This window comes from Panthera tigris, chromosome A1 (assembly GCF_018350195.1).
Source record: "Panthera tigris isolate Pti1 chromosome A1, P.tigris_Pti1_mat1.1, whole genome shotgun sequence".
NCBI classification, from domain to species: domain Eukaryota; kingdom Metazoa; phylum Chordata; class Mammalia; order Carnivora; family Felidae; genus Panthera; species Panthera tigris.
In genome coordinates, this window is record NC_056660.1 from 35,786,457 (window position 1) to 35,808,786 (window position 22,330).

The following is a 22,330-nucleotide window of genomic DNA, read 5'->3' on the forward strand; positions in this document are numbered from 1 at the left end:
AACATCAGTATTACTGAGAACACCATCGGTGAGAAACTAGCCATTCGCAGGTATGAAAAGCTAACCATCCCTGTCTGAGGCCACAATCCTATTACTCAATACCAATTCCCACCAACCCAACCACTACTGCACTCTATCTTTACTATCCCTCAGTGTTACAAGTGGCCTTTTCTGGCCTTAAATTTAGGTTATAGTGAAACTATACTCTCTAGCCAGAGGCTTTGAAAGCAATGTTTTACCATCACCCACAAAAAACAATCATCTACTTACAGTAGTTTATTTACATTTAAATTTCATATGGTATCTTATTAAATGAGAAGTATATTTATTAGGTTATTAAAATTCCTTGAATATAGATTGTAATATGTAGTTAGTGTTCTACAGCCAACAGGTGTAGGGCAACAAGTGAAGATGCCTGCACAGGGAAGAACGGAGGCCCCCAACAACAATCAGCACCAACTTGGCCAGTTGCAAGTGAACAACCTATAAATGGATTCTCCAGCCCTATCAAGGCTTCACATGACTGCAGCCAGAGCCCACAATGTCGTGCTTATAAACTCATAAAAACTCTGAACCAGAACTATCCCACTAAGATGCTTCCAAATTTCCGACCCAAGAAACTGAAATGTTAAGTGTTTATTATTGTTTTAACACTCTAAGCTTTGAGATATTAGCAATAGGAAAGTAATACAGAGCTCCTCATAGAATACTTTTAAATGCCTAAAATAAATGTAATTACAACAAAAATGGTGTTATGAAATATCTTAAATTTTAGAGTAATAGGTCTTAATACATTACAGAACATGAGGTAACAGGAAGTCTAACTTCAACATAGTGTTGAACACAGACCACCTTTCAAAATACCTTCAGTAACTAAAATGTGTTTTGAACATATCTATTTTCTCGGTTAATCAAGTCACAGGTCAAATCCTACTATATGTGTATGCATTTTGAATTTTTAGTTTTTTGTTTGTTTAGTTATTTAGAGAGAGAGAGAAAGAGAGAGAGAGAGAGAGAGAGAGAGAGAGCATGCGCAAGTGGGGGAGAGACAGAGAGAGATAGAATCCCAAGCAGGCTCTGCATCATCAGCGCAGAACCCACGAACTGCGAGATCATGACCTGAGCTGAAGTTGGGTGCTTAACCGACTGAGCCACCCAGGCACCCCTTGAATTTTCAGTTTTTAAAGAAGTTACAAATACAGGTGAAAACAAAGTTTTGCTTACAGATTAATGAAAACGATTCAATCTTTTTTTCCATTCCAGTTCAAAGACACCATGAAGGTTACTACAGACTGCCTGGAGGTCCATGGACTGCAGTTTAAGAACCCCTGATAGTAGATATGGAATAACAGAAACAGGAGTGGAAAGGAAAACAACTCCTGTGTCTAATGTCTCTCATGCATTAGGGGCAGAAACTATAAGACCTAAAGATGAGACCAAAAAGGAGAAAACCAACAGAAATCCTTTAAAACAGCTAGAAGCTTTTGAAGGAAGAAGCCAACAGGAATGCAAAGCTTTCAAAGAACATCTAGGTTTCAATTAGAACAAGAAGGAAAACAAACATTCAAAAACAGGCTTTGACTTCCAAAGGGCAAAGTAGGAGGGCTTGAGAAGCCTGGAGGATGTGAGATAGGATGCCTGAGAAAAAGAAAAAATGGTCCTAGAAAGGGAGAGAAGCATCTAGGTGCTGATAGGGATTGATTATGACTTCTGATGTTGACTTAGATCAACAGAAAAGTGATGTGAACTGTAGTAACTAATGAAACTAATAAGGAAACAAATCATGAAATCATGTAGACTGTCTCTTCTTAAATCATCTTCTCTCTGTCCCTACTGCCACTGTCCTAGTTCAGGACACTTGGACAACAGCTGTATACAGCCTCCTGGCTTGCCTCTAGGTCTTCTCTGTCCCTCTACCCCTAACCACTTGCAGCCATTATCAACACTGACATCATTTTGATCTTACTGAAATGTAAATCCAATCCTGTCCCTCACTCCTGTACTTAAAACCTTTCAACCTTTGCATCCCCATTACTCAAAGGAGGACATTCCAGTCTTATCATGGCTCAAAAGGTCCAGCTTGATCTGAACCCTACTTTCTGTCCAGGCAATCTCTTCACTACTCTACCCGCCATTACACTGTAGGAACCAGATGTAATGAACAACTCAGAGTCTCTTAAATGTGCAAACTGTTTTTTGTGCCTAAAAACCTACCAAAACCACAACTCCTATCCCATCTCCATAATCGGGATCATTTCACCTCAGTCTTTGGCTTTCAGTTTGAGCTACATCTTAGGTAGGAGCCTTCCAGACTCCTCAAAACTAGGCTGGATGCCCATAAGTCTGGTGCTTGCCACTACATAGCACGAGTACTATTCCAAAGTTACCCCATCATAGGTTTATTCATTATTTTATTCACCACTGGACCTACTCCTGGAACTTAGCATAGTTCATACAATTAGTGCTCTATTAGTCTTTGTTAAGTGAATAATAAATAGCTTTCTGTCCTCCATGCCTGGGATACAACCCATTACTTCTTACTTTGCTAATTCCTTCCCAGCAATATCAGGATGAACTCCAAGTGTTATGTCTTTTATATATTCATTAAGAACAATCTGGACTCTTCCTAACACTGACCCTTCAAAGATTGGTCCCCTAGATTAAAAACAACCTTGAGTTCTAGAATATAACACCAGGTGACAAGAAAAATATCCAAAGAAAAAGATAATCCCTTAAAAATAATATTCAAACCCCAAAGTTTTACTTACTCATATTGTTAAGCACAATTCTAATTTCTTATATACAGATATTAATACTATACACATAAAGGAAATAGAAGTTAGCTCTGTAGATAAATAGCACACTTTTTACAAGACATAGACCTGTACTACCCATAAAACAAAAGGTTCCTGAGAACACCAACAATTGTTTTCTACTTGCCTACCTGGCACTTCCATCTGGGATCCATTCTGTTGGTATCCAGGGAGTAAAATTATCAGAGTAAAAAATTACTACAACTCAGGGCACCTGGGTGGCTCAGTCAGTTAAGCGTCCGATTTTGACTCAGGCCATGATCTCATGGTTCGTGAGTTCAAGCCCCACATCGGGCTCTGTGCTGACAGCTCAGAGCTTGGAGCCTGCTTCAGACTCTGTCTCCTTCTCTCTCTCTGCCTCTCTTCCTCTCACGCTCACTCGCTCTCTCTCTCAAAAATAAATAAATATTTTTTTTAAATTACTACAAATCCTACAACTCCTGCCAGCCTATATTCCAATTTGTCCTTCAAAAGTAGCTGAAAAGTCCCCTTCTCTACCAAGTCTTCTCCCAACCTCAAAGATGACCTTACAACTCCACTGGACTTTAGACACAGTGCAATGGGCCTAGAACAGTATTAGTATACCTATACAACCGTAAACTGTATACACATCTGTTTCTTCACTGTTCCCAATGGCAGAACAGTCATATTGATCTTTACATTCCTATAACAGTACTAACCACTCAAATGCTTAATGAATGAATGGATAAAAGGATGAATAAACAAGTCTGCACACCCCACTACATCTTAGTCTGTTCAACTCTGAGAGCTCTTGATCTAATTCCCAAGTTTCTACTGATTTGAGGAGGAGCTCTCTAAACTATCCCATAAATATTTAAAGATTCTAAGACAGTACTTAAGTGTTACTACTGAAAACCTAAGTACAGGAAGCTCTAATTAACTCATATTAATGGGCTCAGAAAGGCCCACCTGACTTAGTGAATAATTTAAGCTTAGAGAACTTGTTCTGATGTATTTTACCACATACATTCAATTGCCCCAGTCCATGCTGGTTTATCTACTTAACACAGAAGAGTTTATTTTGAATATATAGCTTCGAAGAAAAACTGGAAAATCTCACACTTTTTGTATTATCATTCATGGTTTTTAAACTTACCAAGGAAAACAGAAGTTCATAAAAGTACAAAATGAACTTCAATCATAGTACAGACAGTTTTATGTCTTATTAGACCAATAAGAAAAAAAAATAATTGTTAAGCTCTTTTTTTAAAGTTGATGATGTATGTTCTATTGACTTTCAAGTCAGCAACATAAATAAAACGATTTATTTCTTTCCTAAGTACAATGTCTAACTTGGCACATATCCCACAAGGGATATCACATCTAGGTAGGTCCAGGAGTAGCCTGTAGGTAGACAAAACTTGGTTCCATCAAGTGTATCTATCTGGGGAACTCATCTTTGAGTGAACCAGTCTCGCAGATAACACCCAGGAATGTGCTAGAGTCAAATAGCAGCATTTACATCAAGCGAGGCACAAGGTCCACAGAGAACAATGAAAGTTTCTCATAGCACTCATCAGAACCCACACTCAGGCAGTATCTTCAATGGCTCTAAGACCTCATTCCTGGTGGCAAAATTTGAGGGGAACCAAGAAAGCCTATACTTATACCTGGGAGCAGATTGCAGTCACCATATCTGTAAAGTGGTTTGCAACCAGAGTTTTTCCATGTCCTTTGTAATTAAAAAAAAAAAAAAAAACAGACTCCTATCCTTTACCTGTTGACATCTCTCAGTCACAAATGACTACTCCTTCAGCATAAATGTTTCTCAGTTTTGTTTACTGGAAATACTAAAAATACCTCATTTCTTATAGAAAACTTCTTACAGATGTCTTTATAATTCTCAGGATTAAGGTAAGTGACTAGGATACAATTTTCCCTTGTCAATTTAGTTTAGAGATCTCAGGCACCTGTGTGGCGCAGTTGGTTGATCACCTGACTCATGAGGTCATGATCTCATGGTTCCTGTGTTCAAGCCCTATGTGGGGCTCTGCGCTGGGAGTGCAGGGCCTGCTTGGGATTCTCTCTCTGTATCTCCCCCCGTCTCCAGTTAAGTCTCTCTCAAAATAAATAAACTGAAAAAAAAAAAAAAAAAGCTTTAAAAATTTTTGTTTTTTTTTTTTTATTTTTTTTTTTTTAAATTTTTTTTTTTCAACGTTTTTTAATTTATTTTTGGGACAGAGAGAGACATAGCATGAACGGGGGAGGGGCAGAGAGAGAGGGAGACACAGAATCGGAAACAGGCTCCAGGCTCCGAGCCATCAGCCCAGAGCCTGACGCGGGGCTCGAACTCACGGACCGTGAGATCGTGACCTGGCTGAAGTCGGACGCTTAACCGACTGCGCCACCCAGGCGCCCCTAAAAATTTTTGTTTAAAATAAAGGTCAGAGGTTTCATATAGATGGCTCCAGAGGAAAAGCAGGAAACGAGAAATATACTTTCAGATTTTATATTGGCACTCTCAGAGGAGAAAGGGATAGTACTTAAGTGGCAATGTAACTCTCTTGGTAAAGACCATATTCTCTGGAATCAGTCTGCCATAGTTTTTCTGGCTGCTTCATGACATTGAACAAGTTACATAATCTCTTTTGCCTTAGTTTCTCCATCTTTAAAAATGGGAATAAACTGGCACTTGGGTGGCTCAGTCAGTTAAATGTCCGACTTCAGCTCAGGTCTGATCTCCCAGTTCGTGAGTTCGAGCCACGCGTCGGGCTCTGGGCTTACAGCTCAGAGCCTGGAGCCTGCTTCGGATTCTGTGTCTCCCTCTCTTTCTGCCCCTCCCCCCCCTCACGCTCTGTCTCTCTCTCCTTCAAAAATAAACAAGCATTTAAAAAAATTAAAAAGAAAAAATGTAAGGTTTAATTTGGGGCATGAACAGTTTCAAGTACAGGTGAGACATCCATACAAAAGTATTCAGTAGGCCAATAGAGTAATAGATCTCAACTTAAAGAAAAGGTCATAGACAAAGACATGGACTAAGGTCATCACCCCAGTCCAGCACTATACACAGGAGAGCAGGGGCCTCAGTAAAGAAACCTGATAAATGACAATAGTTTAAGATAAGCAAAGGAAAACCACACAAAACAAAAAAGGAAAGGTCATGGGGATATGAAATCAATAAAGTTTGTGTCCCAGAGGCCAAGAAGTATTTGTTCAAAAAGGAAGGCAATAACTGTATCAAGTATAGCCAATCAATCTAGTCAATTTCCAAAGCCTACAACTTAATATTACTGGGGATATAAGTAGTTATTTCATAATGATGAAAGATTTACTACAATCCCAAATGTATATGCACTTAATTCCAGAGCTTTAAAATATATGGAGCAAAACTGATAGAACTGATCAGAGAAATAAAATATCCAGAATTATAGTTGGAGACTTCCACACTTCTCTCTCAATAATTGTTAAAACAAGCAGAAAAATCAAGAAAACAGGATATGAATAATACTGTCAGCCAATGTGACTTCTTTATAGATCAATCTAACACAAGCAAAATGCACATGTAACATTCACAAAGATAGACCACATTCTGGGACAGAAAGCAAGACTCAGCAAACTGAATTATGATTGAAGTCACACAAAGCATGATCCCTGGCCACAAGGAAATTAAGTTACAATTCAGTAATAAGAGAGTTCAGGAAAATCCCCAAATATTTAAAAGTTAAACATAGACGTAAATAACCAATGGGTTAAAGAAGAAATCAACAGGAAAATTGGGAAATTTCTGAACATTCAGAAAATGACACAGCTAAAGTAGCACTCAGAGGAAAATTGATAGTGTAATTGTTTTTATATTAGAAAACAAAGGCCTCAAATCAATTAGGTAAGTTTCCACTTACTTAAGGCCAAGTCTCACTCAAGAGTAATTTGGCCCTGTATCTAGTAATAGACATTACAAGGAATGGCAAATAAGCATAATAAACGATGCTTAACATCATTTGTCATTAGTGGAAACAATCTGTCAGTTTCTCGTAAAGTTAATCATAGTTACCACATAATTCCCCTTCCAAAATGAAACCATACCCCCAAAAACTGTACTCAAAGGTTCACAGCTTTATTCAATCACCAAAAACTGGAAACCCAAACTGTTGAATATATAAACTAGAAGTATTACCAAACAATGGCATACTATTCAGTAATAAAAACAACGAATTCTGATACACCCAAAGCACTAGAGCGGGCCTAAAAAGCACAATGCTAAGAAGCCAGACACAAAAGCACTATACTAAGTGATTCCACTTATATGAAATCCTAGAAACTGAGTTATATGGTACAAAAAGCTGACTCATGTCTCCCAAGAGCCAGGATAGGCGGAAGAAATTGACTACAAACGGCACAAAATCTTTTGGGGTGATGGAAAGCTTTTATATCATGATCATAGTGTATACATGATTGTATACGCTTGTCAAAATTCATCAAATTGCATCCATAAAATTGGTATATTATGTTAAATGTAAATCTTTCCTCAAAAAAAAAAAAAAATTCATGTTACTAACTATACCACTAATGCTGTGAATGCATAGTTCACCAAGCACTTTGGCATTATTTTTCCCTTGTAAAGCTCTATAACCAGGGACACCAAGGCCCAACAGTTAAATACGCAAAGTCACAATGCTAGCAAGTGGCAGCAACTGGAAAGAGTCCTCAGATCTCTCTGTGAGTGTCTGCTCTTCATTTTATGATCTGAGGACTCTTTCTAGTTGCTGTACAGGCCAAGGTCTCTTTTTAAGCTACAGTCATGAACCACATGCGGGACAAGGAACCAATGTAGTGGACTGGATCCGCCTTCCTTCCACCCTCTTTCTTTTGTTGTTGTTTTGGTTTTTTTTGGTGATTTTTGTTTGGGGGGTTTTTTTTGGTGTTTGTTTGTTTGTTTGTTTGTTTGTTTTTTAATGGAAAGGAGAGGAGTAAAAAGCAATAGAAAGGAGTGGAAAGGAAAAGATGAGAGTTCATTGAGCTTAGAAACATTAAATATTAGTTCATAAAACAGTTTCAACGGAGAGAGAATTTGTATGTGTATGTGAGCTGGGCTACAAAATGAAACATACTTAGTATATATGCTGGGTCCTATAGTCAAGAAAGTCTGAAAATCCTTGCTGTAGGCTAAACCAGAGATTACAACAGTAATATTGGCTACCAGGGGGAGAAAAGAGTAGACAGAGAGGATCAGTAGGAGCACCGCACTTGAGACAAAAGGTTCTGAGGGACAAGGGAGACAATAACCAAGTCAAAAACAACTTCTAAACCACAAAAACACTCCGTGGACATGGTCATGGAGAATTCAGTATTGTGTCAACCATATTCAATTTCTTCCTGTTGACCTATTCCAACCAGCCTCCCTTCGCAGCTCTTGTCTCAACATTTTTGCCTCTACAAAAAAAAGCGTTCTTTTCAACCCAGGTACAGACAATGGATGGTTGTAAACTAAGTGACTTTTTCACCTCGGACCGCACTTTACATGGCATGAATGCTCAGGTATTTGTAGAATGAACACTGTTTAAAGTATATGAACTCTGTCTCAACACTAGAGCAATACTTCCTTCAACCAGACAGCGTCCTATGAAATTCTGATTGTAACTCAGAAAATAACCTTGAAACGTGAAGTACTTCCGTAGGCCTTTAACAAGCAATTTAAAGGGATGGGTGTTTAACACTAATGCTTCCCAGAATGTTGCATGTTTCTAAAATACTGTTATTCAGATCTGTGACTGCAGCAGACGCCATTGTTATGGCGCCTTCTCTCAAGTTCTGCCAAAAAAAAAAAAAAAAAAGCTATTCTCACATTAAGAAGCTCTGAACTGAAAACACACATACCATACACATGTTGTCGGGGTAGCAACCTTTAATTAGAAAACATATTGCTAACACACATCAAATCATCAGTGGCCAATGCTTCTCTGAGCTCTAACTCACCAAAAATCATTTATAGAGCCCCCGAAACATACAGCTACGCTTTCCTCCCTCAAAGCTCTGCATCAATCTGTGACATAGCCTGTAAGGCTCAACCGCAAACCTGTCACGTCACCCCTGCTGTCTGTGCACTGGGACATATTTTTAAGAGGGGTTAACAAGGAACAGAAATGAATGCAGCAGTTCAACACACTTCAATGAAACTCACCAAAACTCTTGAGGAAAGTAGAAAAGGTATAATTAGTCCTGCTTTACAAGTAAGTGAACAATCAGATAATTGATTTGCCAAGGTCAAAGAGCTAAGAAGAGGTGAGTGAGGTTCTGTCTTTCAACAAGAGTCTTCCGATTCCTAATCCAATGCTCTTTCCATGGTGCGTCAATCAATGAGTTAGGTTTACTTTTCAGTGTGTCTTGTTCAAAATAGCCAGGCTTTTTCTCTAAGCTCCACAGCAATGGACCCAGCTGCCTGAACTAGATTGCCTGCTTGATCCCTCCCTGGTCTTAAGCCCTAGCCTACTCAAGAGCCAGGCTAGAGCACAAGATCAGAAGCGATCAGGGAGAGCTGGGGAGACTGTAGTTCAGTTAATCAAAAGGGAAAAGGTCAAGGAGGAATCTAGAACAGTCATACGTCCCTCTAAGGTAAAGGCAGAGGCAAGGCAATGGTCAGTGATCCAGGCAGGTGGTCACAAAGACTAACAGCAGGTCCTTGTCAAAGCCCCCCCCCCTTTTTTTTTTTTAATATAAAACTCTTTTACTCTGTGCAAAGGCAAGGGTCCATCTCTGGGAAGCCTGACCAGGACCAAGCCATCCCCAGATCCAAAGGCAAGTAATCAAAAGTGATGATTCACTCTTCATTCCTTCAACAAAAAATTTACAAAAATGCTTAACACAATACTAGACAACATACCAACATGCTGTCTCTTCCTTGAAGATGTTTAAACTGGTGAGAAAGTCCTACAATGATATACTGCTTTGATAAAAATACCACACAAGGCAGTATGGTAACTCCCAAAAAGTTCTGACCTTACCCCACCCAATTACAAGGAATAGGGGAGAGGAGGAATGGAGGCAGGATGGAGAGAAAAGACTGAAGTCTTCACTGGAAGGAATCCTTTTGTTAATGTAAGATCAGAGCAAGATAGCTTCTAGAATGACTTGGTGAAGCCAAAGTGTAGCAGGACTCTGTTTCTAGAACTTAGGGTAGAGACTGTGGGTGACAATGTGCAACGTCAATCATAACGAAGCAAAGATCAGTAGCTCAATGAAGAGGAAGAGGGGTGCCTGGGTGGCTCAGTTGGTTGAGCTACCAACTTTGGCTCAGGTCCTGATCTCACAGTTTGTGAGTTTGAGCCCCGTGTCAGGCTCTGTGCTGATAGCTCAGAGCCTGGAGCCTTCTTCGGATTCTGTGTCTCCTCCCCTCTCTGCCCCTCCCCTGCTCATGCTCTGTCTCTGTCTCTCTCTCTCTCAATAATAAATAAACATTAAAAAAATTTTTTTAAATAAAAAAAGAAAAAAGAAAGAAAGAAGGAAGAAAAAGATGTGTAGTGCCCATAAAATATGAACAAATCTCAAAGGTCCCAGAATAGCATTCAGCAATAGAAAGGAACCAAGTAGTGATACAAGCTACAACACAGACCTTGAAGCCATTATGCAAAATGAAAAAATTCAGTCACAAAAGACCATTTATCACAGGACTCCATTCATAGGAAATATCCAGAAGTGGACATCTATGGACCAAGTAGACTAGCCATTCCCTAAGTCTGGTGGAGTTGGGGGTAAATGGTGAGTGACTGCTTTTAAGTAGGAGGTTTCCCTTTGGATGATGGAAATGTTCTAAAATTGATTGTGGCAATGGCTGTACAACTCTGAACATACTAAAAACCATTCAGTTGTACATTTTAGATGGGTAAATTGTAGGCTATATGAACTATATTTTAATAAGGCTATTCTAAATCTACCATTGTATATTCTTATAGATGTTCAAACATAAAAATTACAGATGGTTTTATTATCAGTCATAAGAAGGCATTTGAAGGCTGAGTTAGCATAGTACATGTTTGGGTTTGGAGCTTTGTGGAACAAGATTCAAGCCACAGACACCCAACTTTCCAGCTGTACATACTTGGGCAAACCATGTACTTAACGTAGTGGACCCTCAGTGCAACTGAGTGCTAAGAGGAAGTCAACTCTACCTTGCATGATAAGAAATAACATGTTCTCTGTGTAAGTGTTCCGTATCACTACAATTTTCTAAATACCATTATCTGAAAAATCTTATCCAGGAAAGCTTACATGAACAACCCTTGTTTTAGATATTATCCAGAGGAATAAAACAGAACATTCTAATTGAATTTTTCCATCCTGCATGTCACGATCTAGATCTCATTTCTCTTTGCCTGTCCACTTTACCCAAGTACCCAAGATGGTACGTTGGATAATGGGTGCACTAGACATTTTTTAAGTGTTTACCATGTTCTACACATTCTGTTTCATATTACATGTAAGGTGAATTTGAATTCAGAACCAGATCAATACAGCACTGTGCTTTGTCCTATCATGCTTACATATTTTTTTTCACATTATTGTTTATTTCAGCCTTACTACTGTTGTTATTCCCTTACCGTTAGCCAAGAGTTACATTCAAAAATCTATTTCTCAGAAATATGTACTCGAATATACAACAATCTGTAATGGTGCTATAAAGTGTTAATTTCTTATAAGCAAGCCTATTGTTTTCAACATGCAGAACAAATAGGAAAGCATGCCTGGTTCCCCCATTTTTGAGCATTTTTTTTAATACACGCATCACATTTTAGTCTGGTTTACTTTGTAGCAACTACATATTTCAGAAAAGCTGAATGTCTTTAGGTGTTATTTTTTTTTTTACCTCCTTTTTAAGTGTGCAATTCATCCCCAAAGAATGAGATGGATTTGAATGATTCAAAGTTGACTAACAATTTGTAATTAAACAATTTTTTTAAATTAGCCCATCAACGAGTTACTAGTTCCTTTTACTATTTAAAAGCAAAAACTGTCATGCATTTTACCAATTCTGCCTCTTATTTTAGCACTATAAAAAAACAGTTGGTTTCCAAAACATGCAGATTTTTAGCAGTTTCAAAGGTGTTAGCCCAGCACGCCATCAACATTACATGGTTAGTTAAGATTCACAACAAAAGAAGTGTTGAGTATAACCTTACCATATCATCCGTCAGTGTCCTAATATTTAAATGCTGCAAAATGAAAGAAACCAATCATATCAGTAATTTATAACAGCTTTTATTTTAGTTAATAGAATACGTTTAAAAATTCTACAATGCTAAGTTGAATGTAATTAAACTACTGACAGTCCAATAAAAATGAATTATACAGCGTTTTAATCACTTTCTCAAGAAGATGGACAAAAGGTACCCTGAATGTGATAGTTTCAAACATTTCCTAAGATTTCTTAGACTTGCAGACCTCACAAAGTAGAAACTTAACTGTGGCACAATAAATCCATTTTCCTGAAAAACAGTATTAGTTACCATTAAGTATATGGACTTAGAACACAATGGATATGGAGACTTAAATGTGAAAAAAAAAATCTGAATCATAAGACAGTGAAACTTTAAATGTACCATTAGCATGCAGCATAGTAGATAATGAAGTACTTTGCTGGCTTAATTAACTTAAACAATTCTAGTAACGAGGAGAGTACTGGAATGACTATTTGCATCTCTAACATCAGTTTGATTTATCACCAGCGGTGACAGTAGACACTTTTCAATTTCATTGCTAGCTTCTTTGAGAACCCTTTTGCTGATTTCCCTGCTAGACAAACATAAGGCCACTTTAGAAAGTGAATAAATTAGTTTCTTACAAAGTGGTTCAAAAGAAAAAGCAGTTAGGTTGCGGGGGGTGGGGGGGGGTGGGGGGGGAGACCAAAAATCTAAGTTTTCTGAATTCCGGAGTCAGGCAAGATTTTGTATTCAAGTAGCTAGAATCCATTTTCAATTCTCCCTCATCTTATTCGGTAGCAGTGGACCTTTTAAAAGGGCAGAGAAAGGGTCAAGTGCATTCCTAAATAGATTAGATTTTGGAAGTACAGAAAAACACGTGTTAGCATTCATCATATAACAGCCTGAGTGGCACTAGTTAAATTCAACGTTGACACAATGAAATTTGTCATTCATGTTTGTATACTGGAATACACCTGTATGCTCATCAGTCTATCTCAGTGAGGATCCAGATTAAAAAGGGGTACAGAGCAAATCACTATCCCAGATTCTCTTCTCTTTGACTAAGACATTCCTTCCAAGGGCAGAGGATACACTAATGGGAGGGGCCCAAAATCAGCTTTGTGTATAACAAAGCTGAATAACTGACCATACTACTAGCCACACCACCAGGCTCTAGCCTAAATTCCTTGTTACACTGGGAAGAAGGAAGGGATGGGAATGAATTAATAGATTTAGTGTTTAATTCTGGGTTAGAATTTGCCTTTAGTATTACCTTTGGCCCCTGAAAATAACAAGCAAGCACACAAGTCCTTAAGAGTGGGAGTAATCCTGGGCAGAACTATAAAATTTCTGAGGCACTGGGAGCCACAGTCTCATCCCAGAGACCATTACTAGAATTAAACTCCAGTCCACATGGCTCTCAAGTTAGCAGAAAAAGCAGCCGTGGAAAGGCTGGGTAGGATACTGTTCCCTCTAACTGCCTGCTACATGTGTGCTTTCCTGCCAATTTCCTGTCAACAGAGATTTCCCACCCACTGAATGTGGTTAACCACATCTCTATTCTTCAGAGATACCACCCGAATCACAAGGTACATCTCACCTGAAAGGGGTCATTTTGAGTTCCTCTCACAAGACAAGAGGAATGCAGTCAACTACCAACACAATAGCATCCTGGGTAGCCTAATGCTTAAAAAATAAGGCCAAAGAGAAAGGTTCCAGCTGAAATCCTATTCAGAAAAGTACACCACAGTCAAGAGAAAACACCTTCCTACACCAATGAAATATTCCCAAATACCAGTTTGACTTGCCTGAGGAAAATGCTATAAAAGCCATGCCAAGAGAATGAAAATAGACAATTTTAAGAGAAATATGAGCAGATCCCAAGTAAGATTCATGGTCTAAAGACTGCATAAAAGCTATGAAAAGTACAGCACCATACAGGAAAAGCAGAGGATGTAGGTTACAGGATGCAAAATACAGGAGATGTAAATAGCCAAAAACACTATTTTTTGCATAACATCAAAGGCCTAAAGCTGCACAGCCTTTTAGAGTTGAACTCATAACTTTCAGAATAGAACAGTCATCCTTGTGTAGGAACAAGACACATAAGATCCATTTTTTTTTTTTTTGTCTTAACTTTTTTATATCCTTGAACTACCTCACTGAGGATCTAGTTTTTTGTTTTTTGGGTTTTTTTTGAGAGAGAGAGACAGAGAGAGAAAGCAGGGTAGAGGGGCAGAGAACAAGAAAGAGAATCTTAAGCGAGCTCCTCCATCCTCAGCACGCAGCCCAACACAGGGCTCGATCTCACGATCCTGGGATCATGACCTGAGCCAAAATCAAGAGTTGGACACAATTGACTGAGCCACCCAGGCAGCCAGGATCTAGCTTCTAAAAGGACTCAATCTGTGAAATTCTTTAAAAACTATGGAGGCACATATATAAGTTCAGTTACTATCTATATTATACATAATCTTTCACAAGAAAAAAACGTGTGATGAATTACTACAGAATTATAATTCAGAGGTAACTTACAAGGAAAAGGAAGAAACTCAAAGGGATCCAAGTGCAGGAAGTTTAACAGTCAGAGAGAAAGGCAAGAAGGTAAGGTCAAGTTCATTATTCCTTCTCCTCTGGAAAACACTTGCCTATCGATTCTCACCACTATCCACACCAGGATCCAAAGAAGCCAGTAGGGCAGGACCCATGTCAAGGACCATGTCAAGAACCCATGACAGGGCTGCAGAGAGTGACTAACAGTAAACAGCTAGAAAATGGATCAAAAAATTTTGGTTTCTATATCCAAACAGTGAAGCCAGAATAAGTTTCACTTCAAGATTGAGCTTTCAAAAAATAGAAATTCCATATTTGTTTGCATGCATACAAACTGAAAGAGACTACAAAAGACTTGTTAGCATTTAAATTTTTTAATAGATCTAAGCATGAGTAACTTCCCCTAAAAACTGAAATGCCCAATCCCAGTCTACTTCAAACAGAACTTAAAGTAGAAATTAACACTAAAGTCTTATTTTAACAATGTGAAGTTATTAGCAAGTGGCACCCTTTTGTAGGATGCGTGAAAGTTATTATTAATTCAAGTTTACTGTGAAGTGGATGTCATGTCAAGGCCCTACCTGTTTAGATGGCACACTTCTCAAAAGTGGAAGGGGTAGGGAGAGAGGAAATGATGGACATAAAACCCTCAGATAATTCTGTGGGGTTTCAGCCTTTGTATAGTAGATAAAAAACGACAAGGTGACATCCGTACTCAAAAACAGTAAAGAACTTTATTATAAAAAGTTATTATTTTTATACTGCTACTTGAGGTACTATTTATATGTCTGGTTGGCCGTGACCCTTAAAAAATGCAGTATTTGCTTTATAGCTACCAGCAATGCTCTTTACTCATTCTTCTGGTTGGGGAAAACAAGAACTATACCCATCAATCCGGCTCAAGAGTAGCATTTGAAGATATCCATACCAAGAAGGAAGTGGAAACATAAAATGGACTATTAAATGGAGGCAAATAGGAACACTTTAAAAATAACCTAATAGCAACTTTTAGGATTCTATTTGTACCTACACACACACACACACACACACACACACACAAATTGAAACCATACCGTCTCAGACATATTAAAACATTCATACCTAATGTGATTTTGTGACTTTGTGACCTTTAGTCACAGCATCTGGTCAATGATTGTATAGGTATTGTTAATGCTTTGCAGCATGGATAAAATCAAACTGGTGATAATACCAAAATAGTTCTAGACACAGAACCATTAGTAATTGGTTAAGGTGTGGTATTAAAGCGCATCAGAGCTCCCTTCCCAAGACAAAAACCTCATTTTTCTTCCTACATTGTTCAATTCTATTTTCTCCCTAAAAAGTAAGGAACAGCTCATATAGATAGGCAACAATGTTTTCTGCTAATGACAGTTCCTAAGATGAATGGTCAAGAGGATCACTCTGGAATTGAAAAGAAAAAGTCTTTATAGTTTTTTTTTTTTTGGATCCTATGTTCTTTTGAAGAAAAAAAAAAGGTAGAAACACAGAACGTAGGTTGCTGTATTCACATTTAAGCAAGGCATCAAAACCTTTATTGAAGACCCTACATGCTGCCAAAAAATAGATCTAGAGCTTTCAAAGCACTCTGTGAAATGCTGTAAATATCAAGGGGTATGAAGGAATGGTCCTTCCCCCAACCAACTTAGTTTACAAGGAAGCAACAAAGACACCAGATCAACTGTGTAATACAAAACAACATACAAACCCAAGGTCCACATACAGTTTAAAAAAGGTTCCAAGCTGTAGCTTGAGACTTTTAGCAAATTTTATATTTTCATTGGTTAGCACATCGGAACTAGCTGGGAGCAAAGGATCTGTCCATTAATGTCATTAGGTACAGCCACCACCAACTGTCAAGTTAACAAGCACTAATCACCGTCAAAGCCAAGTACATGCTAATCTTTAAAAATAATTTTTAGCTGTTGCAATCTAATTTAATTTACATCCTTTAACTAGGTCATTATGAGTAGCCACTAACAAGAAGAACACCTCTAAGAGCAAAGCCTCTGAATGCACTTGACTCAGACCCAATTTTCATAAACTAGACCCTCTAAGCCACCTAGTTTCCAGCTTGTTAGTGTGCACTAGAAACACACCAAGATTTTCTTTATAAAAGATGACAAGGTCTCAGCTTCTCAAGATTCTGATTCAGCAGGTCTACGGCGGGGCTTAGGAACCCACACGCGTAAGGGGCCCGAGGGCAATGCTGTAGCCCTCCCAGGACCATGTGAGAAACCCTACTCCACACCCCACCAGCCATGAAACACTTCCTCAGCCTGCACCCATTCGAATCTCGGGACATGCAGCTCACTTTAAAACCGGTGTCCCTGAAACAAGCTAAATGAAGGGTACAGCTAAGAAGTACAAGAAATTTTCAAAGTGAGAAACCCTAAGCTGGTACAATTGGGACAGGTTTTACTGCCATGTAGTGACAGGCACCAATTACTACTGCTGTAAGAGAATTCAACACTCCATGGTGTGCAGGATGAATTATTACATCATTTATTCAAAGGCTTAGTTTAAAAAAAATTTTTAAAAAACAAGGCTTAGTTTATCTCTAAAGCTACAATAATTCACCCTCATAAGCAGAGATTTAGTGAAGTATCAAAGCTTGCTCGTTAGATCAACCATGACATGACACTATCTGCTTGTCAAAATAAGACACAACAAAGTTAGACCCAAAAGGAAAAAAGGATTAGTCTTCTTTTAATCATAAGATGCAGATAAGGTTATGGTAAAGCATTGCTCACACCTGTTTCAAATTCCAGATTCTTCCTTCCCACCAACACCTACTTTATCCTAACAGCATTTCTGGTCCACACACCTTTGTTTGTTTTAACGTCAATGCCAATTGTAAAGACCGCAGAAATGTAAAGCATTATTACTAACCATGACACTAACCACACCTACAGAGCCTAAGGTTCATTTCCCAGGCGACTACACAACATACCTAGATGTGACAACATGCAAGGGCTCCAAAAATAATACTGAACTTCATAGCACCGAGGACAAGAGTAGAGCTGGCTCTTTGATAATGTCAAGAAAAGCTTTTAAGTTGACTGGCTCTTCATGTGGTCATATTTTTAGACTAAGGTGGAGACAAGTGAGAGATGTTAGGAACAGGTGAGAATGAGTAGGAGCTCTCCAGCTTCTTTTAATCTGTTCATCTATTCAAAACCATAACCCTGCCTACCTAGAAAGACACACACCTGGCCATTGTCCCAGGCTTCTCTCATCCACCCAAGATTCCAACCTCCCTTCTCCATAATTCCTTCTTTGGGAAAGCAGAATCACAGAGGAACATTAGCTTTCAGGAGGAGACATCATTCAACCATCCACAGAAGTGAAAAAAAATCATTTCTAAGACAAGTTTTCAAAAAGGATCAAAAGACAGCAACAGAACTGCTAGAAAACCACCACCTCTCTAGAAAAACCAATTAAATTGTTACCTGGCCCTCTCTCCTAGAGGACACATCACAGGGGCAGGGCACCTAACCTTTTTTTTTATTCTAACAGAACTCCAATGTTCTTTTTCCTTCAATAATTTCCTTCAATAAATTCCTTCAATAAATTCCTTCAACATGGAGGTAAAATTAAAGGGAAACCAGAATGGCTAATTCTAGTAAAAGAGCTTTAATACCTATTTTAAGATGTTTTCTTCAGCTGTTCAAGTTCTTGTCACCTCTACTACCAGCTCAAAACCTCCTCTGCAGCGGGTCCAGGAGCAAACAATTCAAATACCTGAACCTCTCTACAAGTAGATTTAGTCCTAGGACACCAGAATTCAAGACCTTTTTCATCATCTGGAGAAGGCTAGAAAGTATTTCAAATATTCACTGTAGGAAGAGTAAAAATGGTCCCAGAGCTTCCAGAATTACCTTGAAGCTTATTCAAACTACTGGGCTATTTCTGAGCATGATTCAGTCTCCTAGAGGTCTTGTCCAAGACACAAATGTAGAGTGAATATTCCTGGAGCTAATACACCACCTTGCAAGGAGGATTTTGTTTTACATTCTGGTATCACCACAAGGAAATTAAATTTGGTTGAACCTTTTTAGAGAACAATTTGGTGACACAAACCCTATGTTCACATTACTTAAACTAGAATTACTAGGTTTTATTGCTAAATTAATTACATCTAGAATCTAGAGTTAGGAAATAAAACCAGAGGTTTATACACACTTACCTACAGAGTTTATCTTAAATAGCTAAAATCATAATCAACCTAAAACTTCCCAGAATCTGGGAAAGACTAAATAACTAGAGTCCTGCCATACGGACTATAATGACATGTGAAAATGTTTACAATACAATGTTACATGAAAAACAAAAGTCGCATTTAAAATGGCCTATCTGTGGGGCACCTGGGTGACTTAGTTGGTTGAGCACCTGACTCTTGGTTTCAGTTCAGGTCAAGATCTCACGGTTCGTGGGTTCAAGCTCCCCAACAGGCTCCACACTAACAGCACAGAGCCTGCTTTGGATTCTCTCTCCCTTTGACCCTCCCTGCTCTCACTCTAAATAGATAGATAGATAGATAGATAGATAGATAGATAGATAGATAGATAAAAACAGAATTGCATGTGATATAATTCCATTAACATTCTTATAGAAAAATATAAGTCAGGAACCATTTTTATTTTAATATAACCGGATTGTGGGGTTTGGAGCAATTTTCCCCCCCACATTTTCCTGTATTTTCCCAGTTGTCTAGAATAGGCTTATTTATTTTATGATGAGAAAAGCTTTTTACTGTAGTATGGACAGTACTTTTCACACCAAGCAGAAAATATAGGTAAGTTCCTTTTCAAATAATAATGTAGTAAAAAAAGAAAATCTAAAAAATCTAATGCCATAAACACAGACTTTGTTAGGCTAGGAGTTTTTTTATGCATATTTTCAAATATGTCAGAATACATTAAGGGCATTATTCATTTGTTTTGTAATTCACATATATGAATTAACCAATTTCAAAAAGCTCCTTGGTCTCGTGAATTATTGATGTTGTCACCTGCTAGAAACTTAATTCCAAGAAAAATATACGAATCACTACATCACAAGCACAAATCCTTTTGACACAAATTCAATTTCTGTGGCAATAATATATTGACTTAGCTTTATTTTTCTATTTTATGACACTTATTAATGGCAGAGATAAAAGAAATCTATCATTTTTCTTTATTGTAAATGTAAATGATCTCATGCTATGTTGAGAATGTTAAGGTAAATACCACTCACCTGATAACTTTTTAATGCAAATGCGGACAGGATACCAAAATAAAATAGAACTTAAGATTTTAAGTGAAACCTAATCTCATACGCCTAACTTTCCTACCGCACAATTAGACTGCCAACATGTGCAAGACATTACGTGGAACATAAAGAGGACTCAGTCCCTGGCTTTAGAAGCTTAAAGCCAAAAAAAGCAGCAAGACGATAACCACAATACAAGACACTGAGAGAGGTGTTCAGTGGTGACTGGAAGGAAAGGCAGCCTGTACTTGGTAATTATACAAGCTTAAATACATGCTATTAACATGCAAACATAGGCATGTTCAGAGACTAAGGTCAAATAAATCTTCAGCCATGATTCAGGTAAAACTTGTAACGCAAAAAATTACTTTTCTTTCAGCATAACGGATTCCTAAGGCTTTCATTCAACAAATGCTTATTAAACATTACTGTGTTCTTGGCAAGAGGGTACACTAGTTAAGAAAACAAGGATTCCTGTCCTAAAGGAACTTTCCTTCTATTGAGGAAGAGACGGTAATAACAATAAGTAAGTTACAGAAGGTGTTAAAAGGTAACACTTGTTAGGCTAACATGAAAAGCCGTGCAAGGCGGGAGGGAGGGTTTGCAGGTTGGGGGAGCCAGGGCTTGCATAGGCCTGAGAAAGTGGCGTTGGAGCGGAGCTGAAAGTGGACTAAGGAGATAGCGATGTGGACCCGGAGGAAAGAATTCAGAGAAAAAGAGCAGCCCTCTAGAAGGAGCACATCTAGAGTGCTCAAGCAACACGGAACCAGCATAGCTACAGCCTCTGACTCATATACTGCCTTGCGTTATCCAGGCAGAAGCTAACAGCCAGGATTCTAGAAGCAAACTCACCTGGATTGTAATCCAGCTCAGATACTGATCAGCTGTGTGACCCTGGGCGCTTCAACTCCCTAAGCCTCGGTTTCCTTATCTGTACCAGGAGAATAGGAACCATCTGTCCTTCTAGGCTTGTTAAGAGCCTTCACTGAAAGGCTACATCAAGTACACAATGCGCTATACCTGGTGGTGAGGAGCCTTTAATAAATGTTAGTCCCCCTCCTTCCCACTAACACCCCACCAGCGTCATCTTGGTTTAGGTCTCCATCATTCCAACTCAAGGCCACATCCAATAGTCTCCTCCCTCTGGGCCCTGAAATCATCCTCTAATCCACTTAAATCCATTTATAACTGACATAAATGTGTGTGTGTCCCCTCCCCAAACTGGGCACGGGCTCCTGAGTGCAGGGATTTTTTATCACGGTCATTTCACCAGCAGGTCTATTTGCCGGTGTTGGTCATACTGGGCCATTCACTTTTCAGTTGCGGAGGCCTGTCACGTGTTGTCATTTCTCTTTGGGGCTGAGAACTCAAGCAGTGGCAGCTTCCCAATGTCATGTCCAGAGCCAGCATGTTGCCTGGGCCTCAGGACACTAACAGCTAGATGGGATGAATGAGATGTGAGGTCAGCAGCCACACCGAGTAGGTATGGCACAGATAAACCTATAGTAAAGGTGGGTCACCCTTCATTATCATCAGGAAACAACGAGCCTACACCTCTCTCCATCCAAAGCTCTTTTGTTTACAATTCCTTTGGGTCAATGATCATTGTTTGCAGTTTGTGTTCATGTCTTTCATTTTCTTTCTTTTTTTTTTTTTTTTTTTTTTTTTTTTTTTTTAACATGGAGGGACCTTTTTCCTCTCATCTTTGAACCTCTAGACCTAGTACAGGAAACATTTTAGGTCAGTTATTTTCAACCCTACTAAAAAAGACAATCACCTGAAGAGAATCACCTCAAGCGTTTTTGTTTTCTTTTCCTGAGTGATATTCCAAACCAACTGAATCAGAATACCCAAAGGCAGGGTCTGTGGTAAGTAGCTGTAAAGCTCCCCCAGGTGACTTTAATGTGCAACCAGGGTTAAAAACCACTAACTTGGGCAAACTCTTCTGAGCTCAGTCTTCCGGTGCCAAGACTATCATCAAGGAGTCTCCAAAGACACACAGGTGTAGATACGGTAGATACTTGTGGGTTTCTCTGCCTCATGCACAGCATCCCTTCTCTATGTCGCAGGAGTAGACATTGTTCTTTGTGAGCCGGCCCTGACCACAGATGTGAGCAGAGCTCAACACTTAAATCCAGGCAGAGCCAATCAAATCCTCACTCTATGAGAAAACTGGATTGGGGATTCAGACGTGAGAATGAGGATCTGTCCCTGCATGAGCCAAGAGCATGTATACCTGGAATTGTGAGGCTCTGAGCCTGGCTGTGTGGAGACCAAAGCAGCAGAAGTCGTACCCTGCAGAGATACAACATGGAACAAATGCCTAGTGAGAAGCAAACTAAAGCTGTATGACTCCAGGAAAGAGAGAATGAGAGAAGCTGCCAGCTTTCAGTCCTAGGGTTCAAATCCTTGTGAGGACCAGCTACACTTACAGTGCTTCACCCAAGAATATACCCCTCTGTATCTTTACAACTGCCCTTTCCAATTCCAAGCTAGACATTGCATGGGGTTCTGTTTCATTAAGCCAAAAAAAAAAAA

The 22,330-nt window shown here is 38.9% G+C and overlaps 1 protein-coding gene across 1 annotated transcript in view; it reads right to left on the bottom strand.

The window, feature by feature from the left end:
* Window positions 1–22,330, bottom strand: part of DIAPH3 (diaphanous related formin 3) — a 503,867-nt gene that overhangs the window by 465,326 nt on the left and 16,211 nt on the right. Inside the window, exon 2 of the mRNA XM_015536788.2 lies at window positions 11,945–11,977. Within this exon, the coding sequence (XP_015392274.2) occupies window positions 11,945–11,977 (33 nt within the window). The remainder of the gene's footprint in view (window positions 1–11,944; window positions 11,978–22,330) is intronic.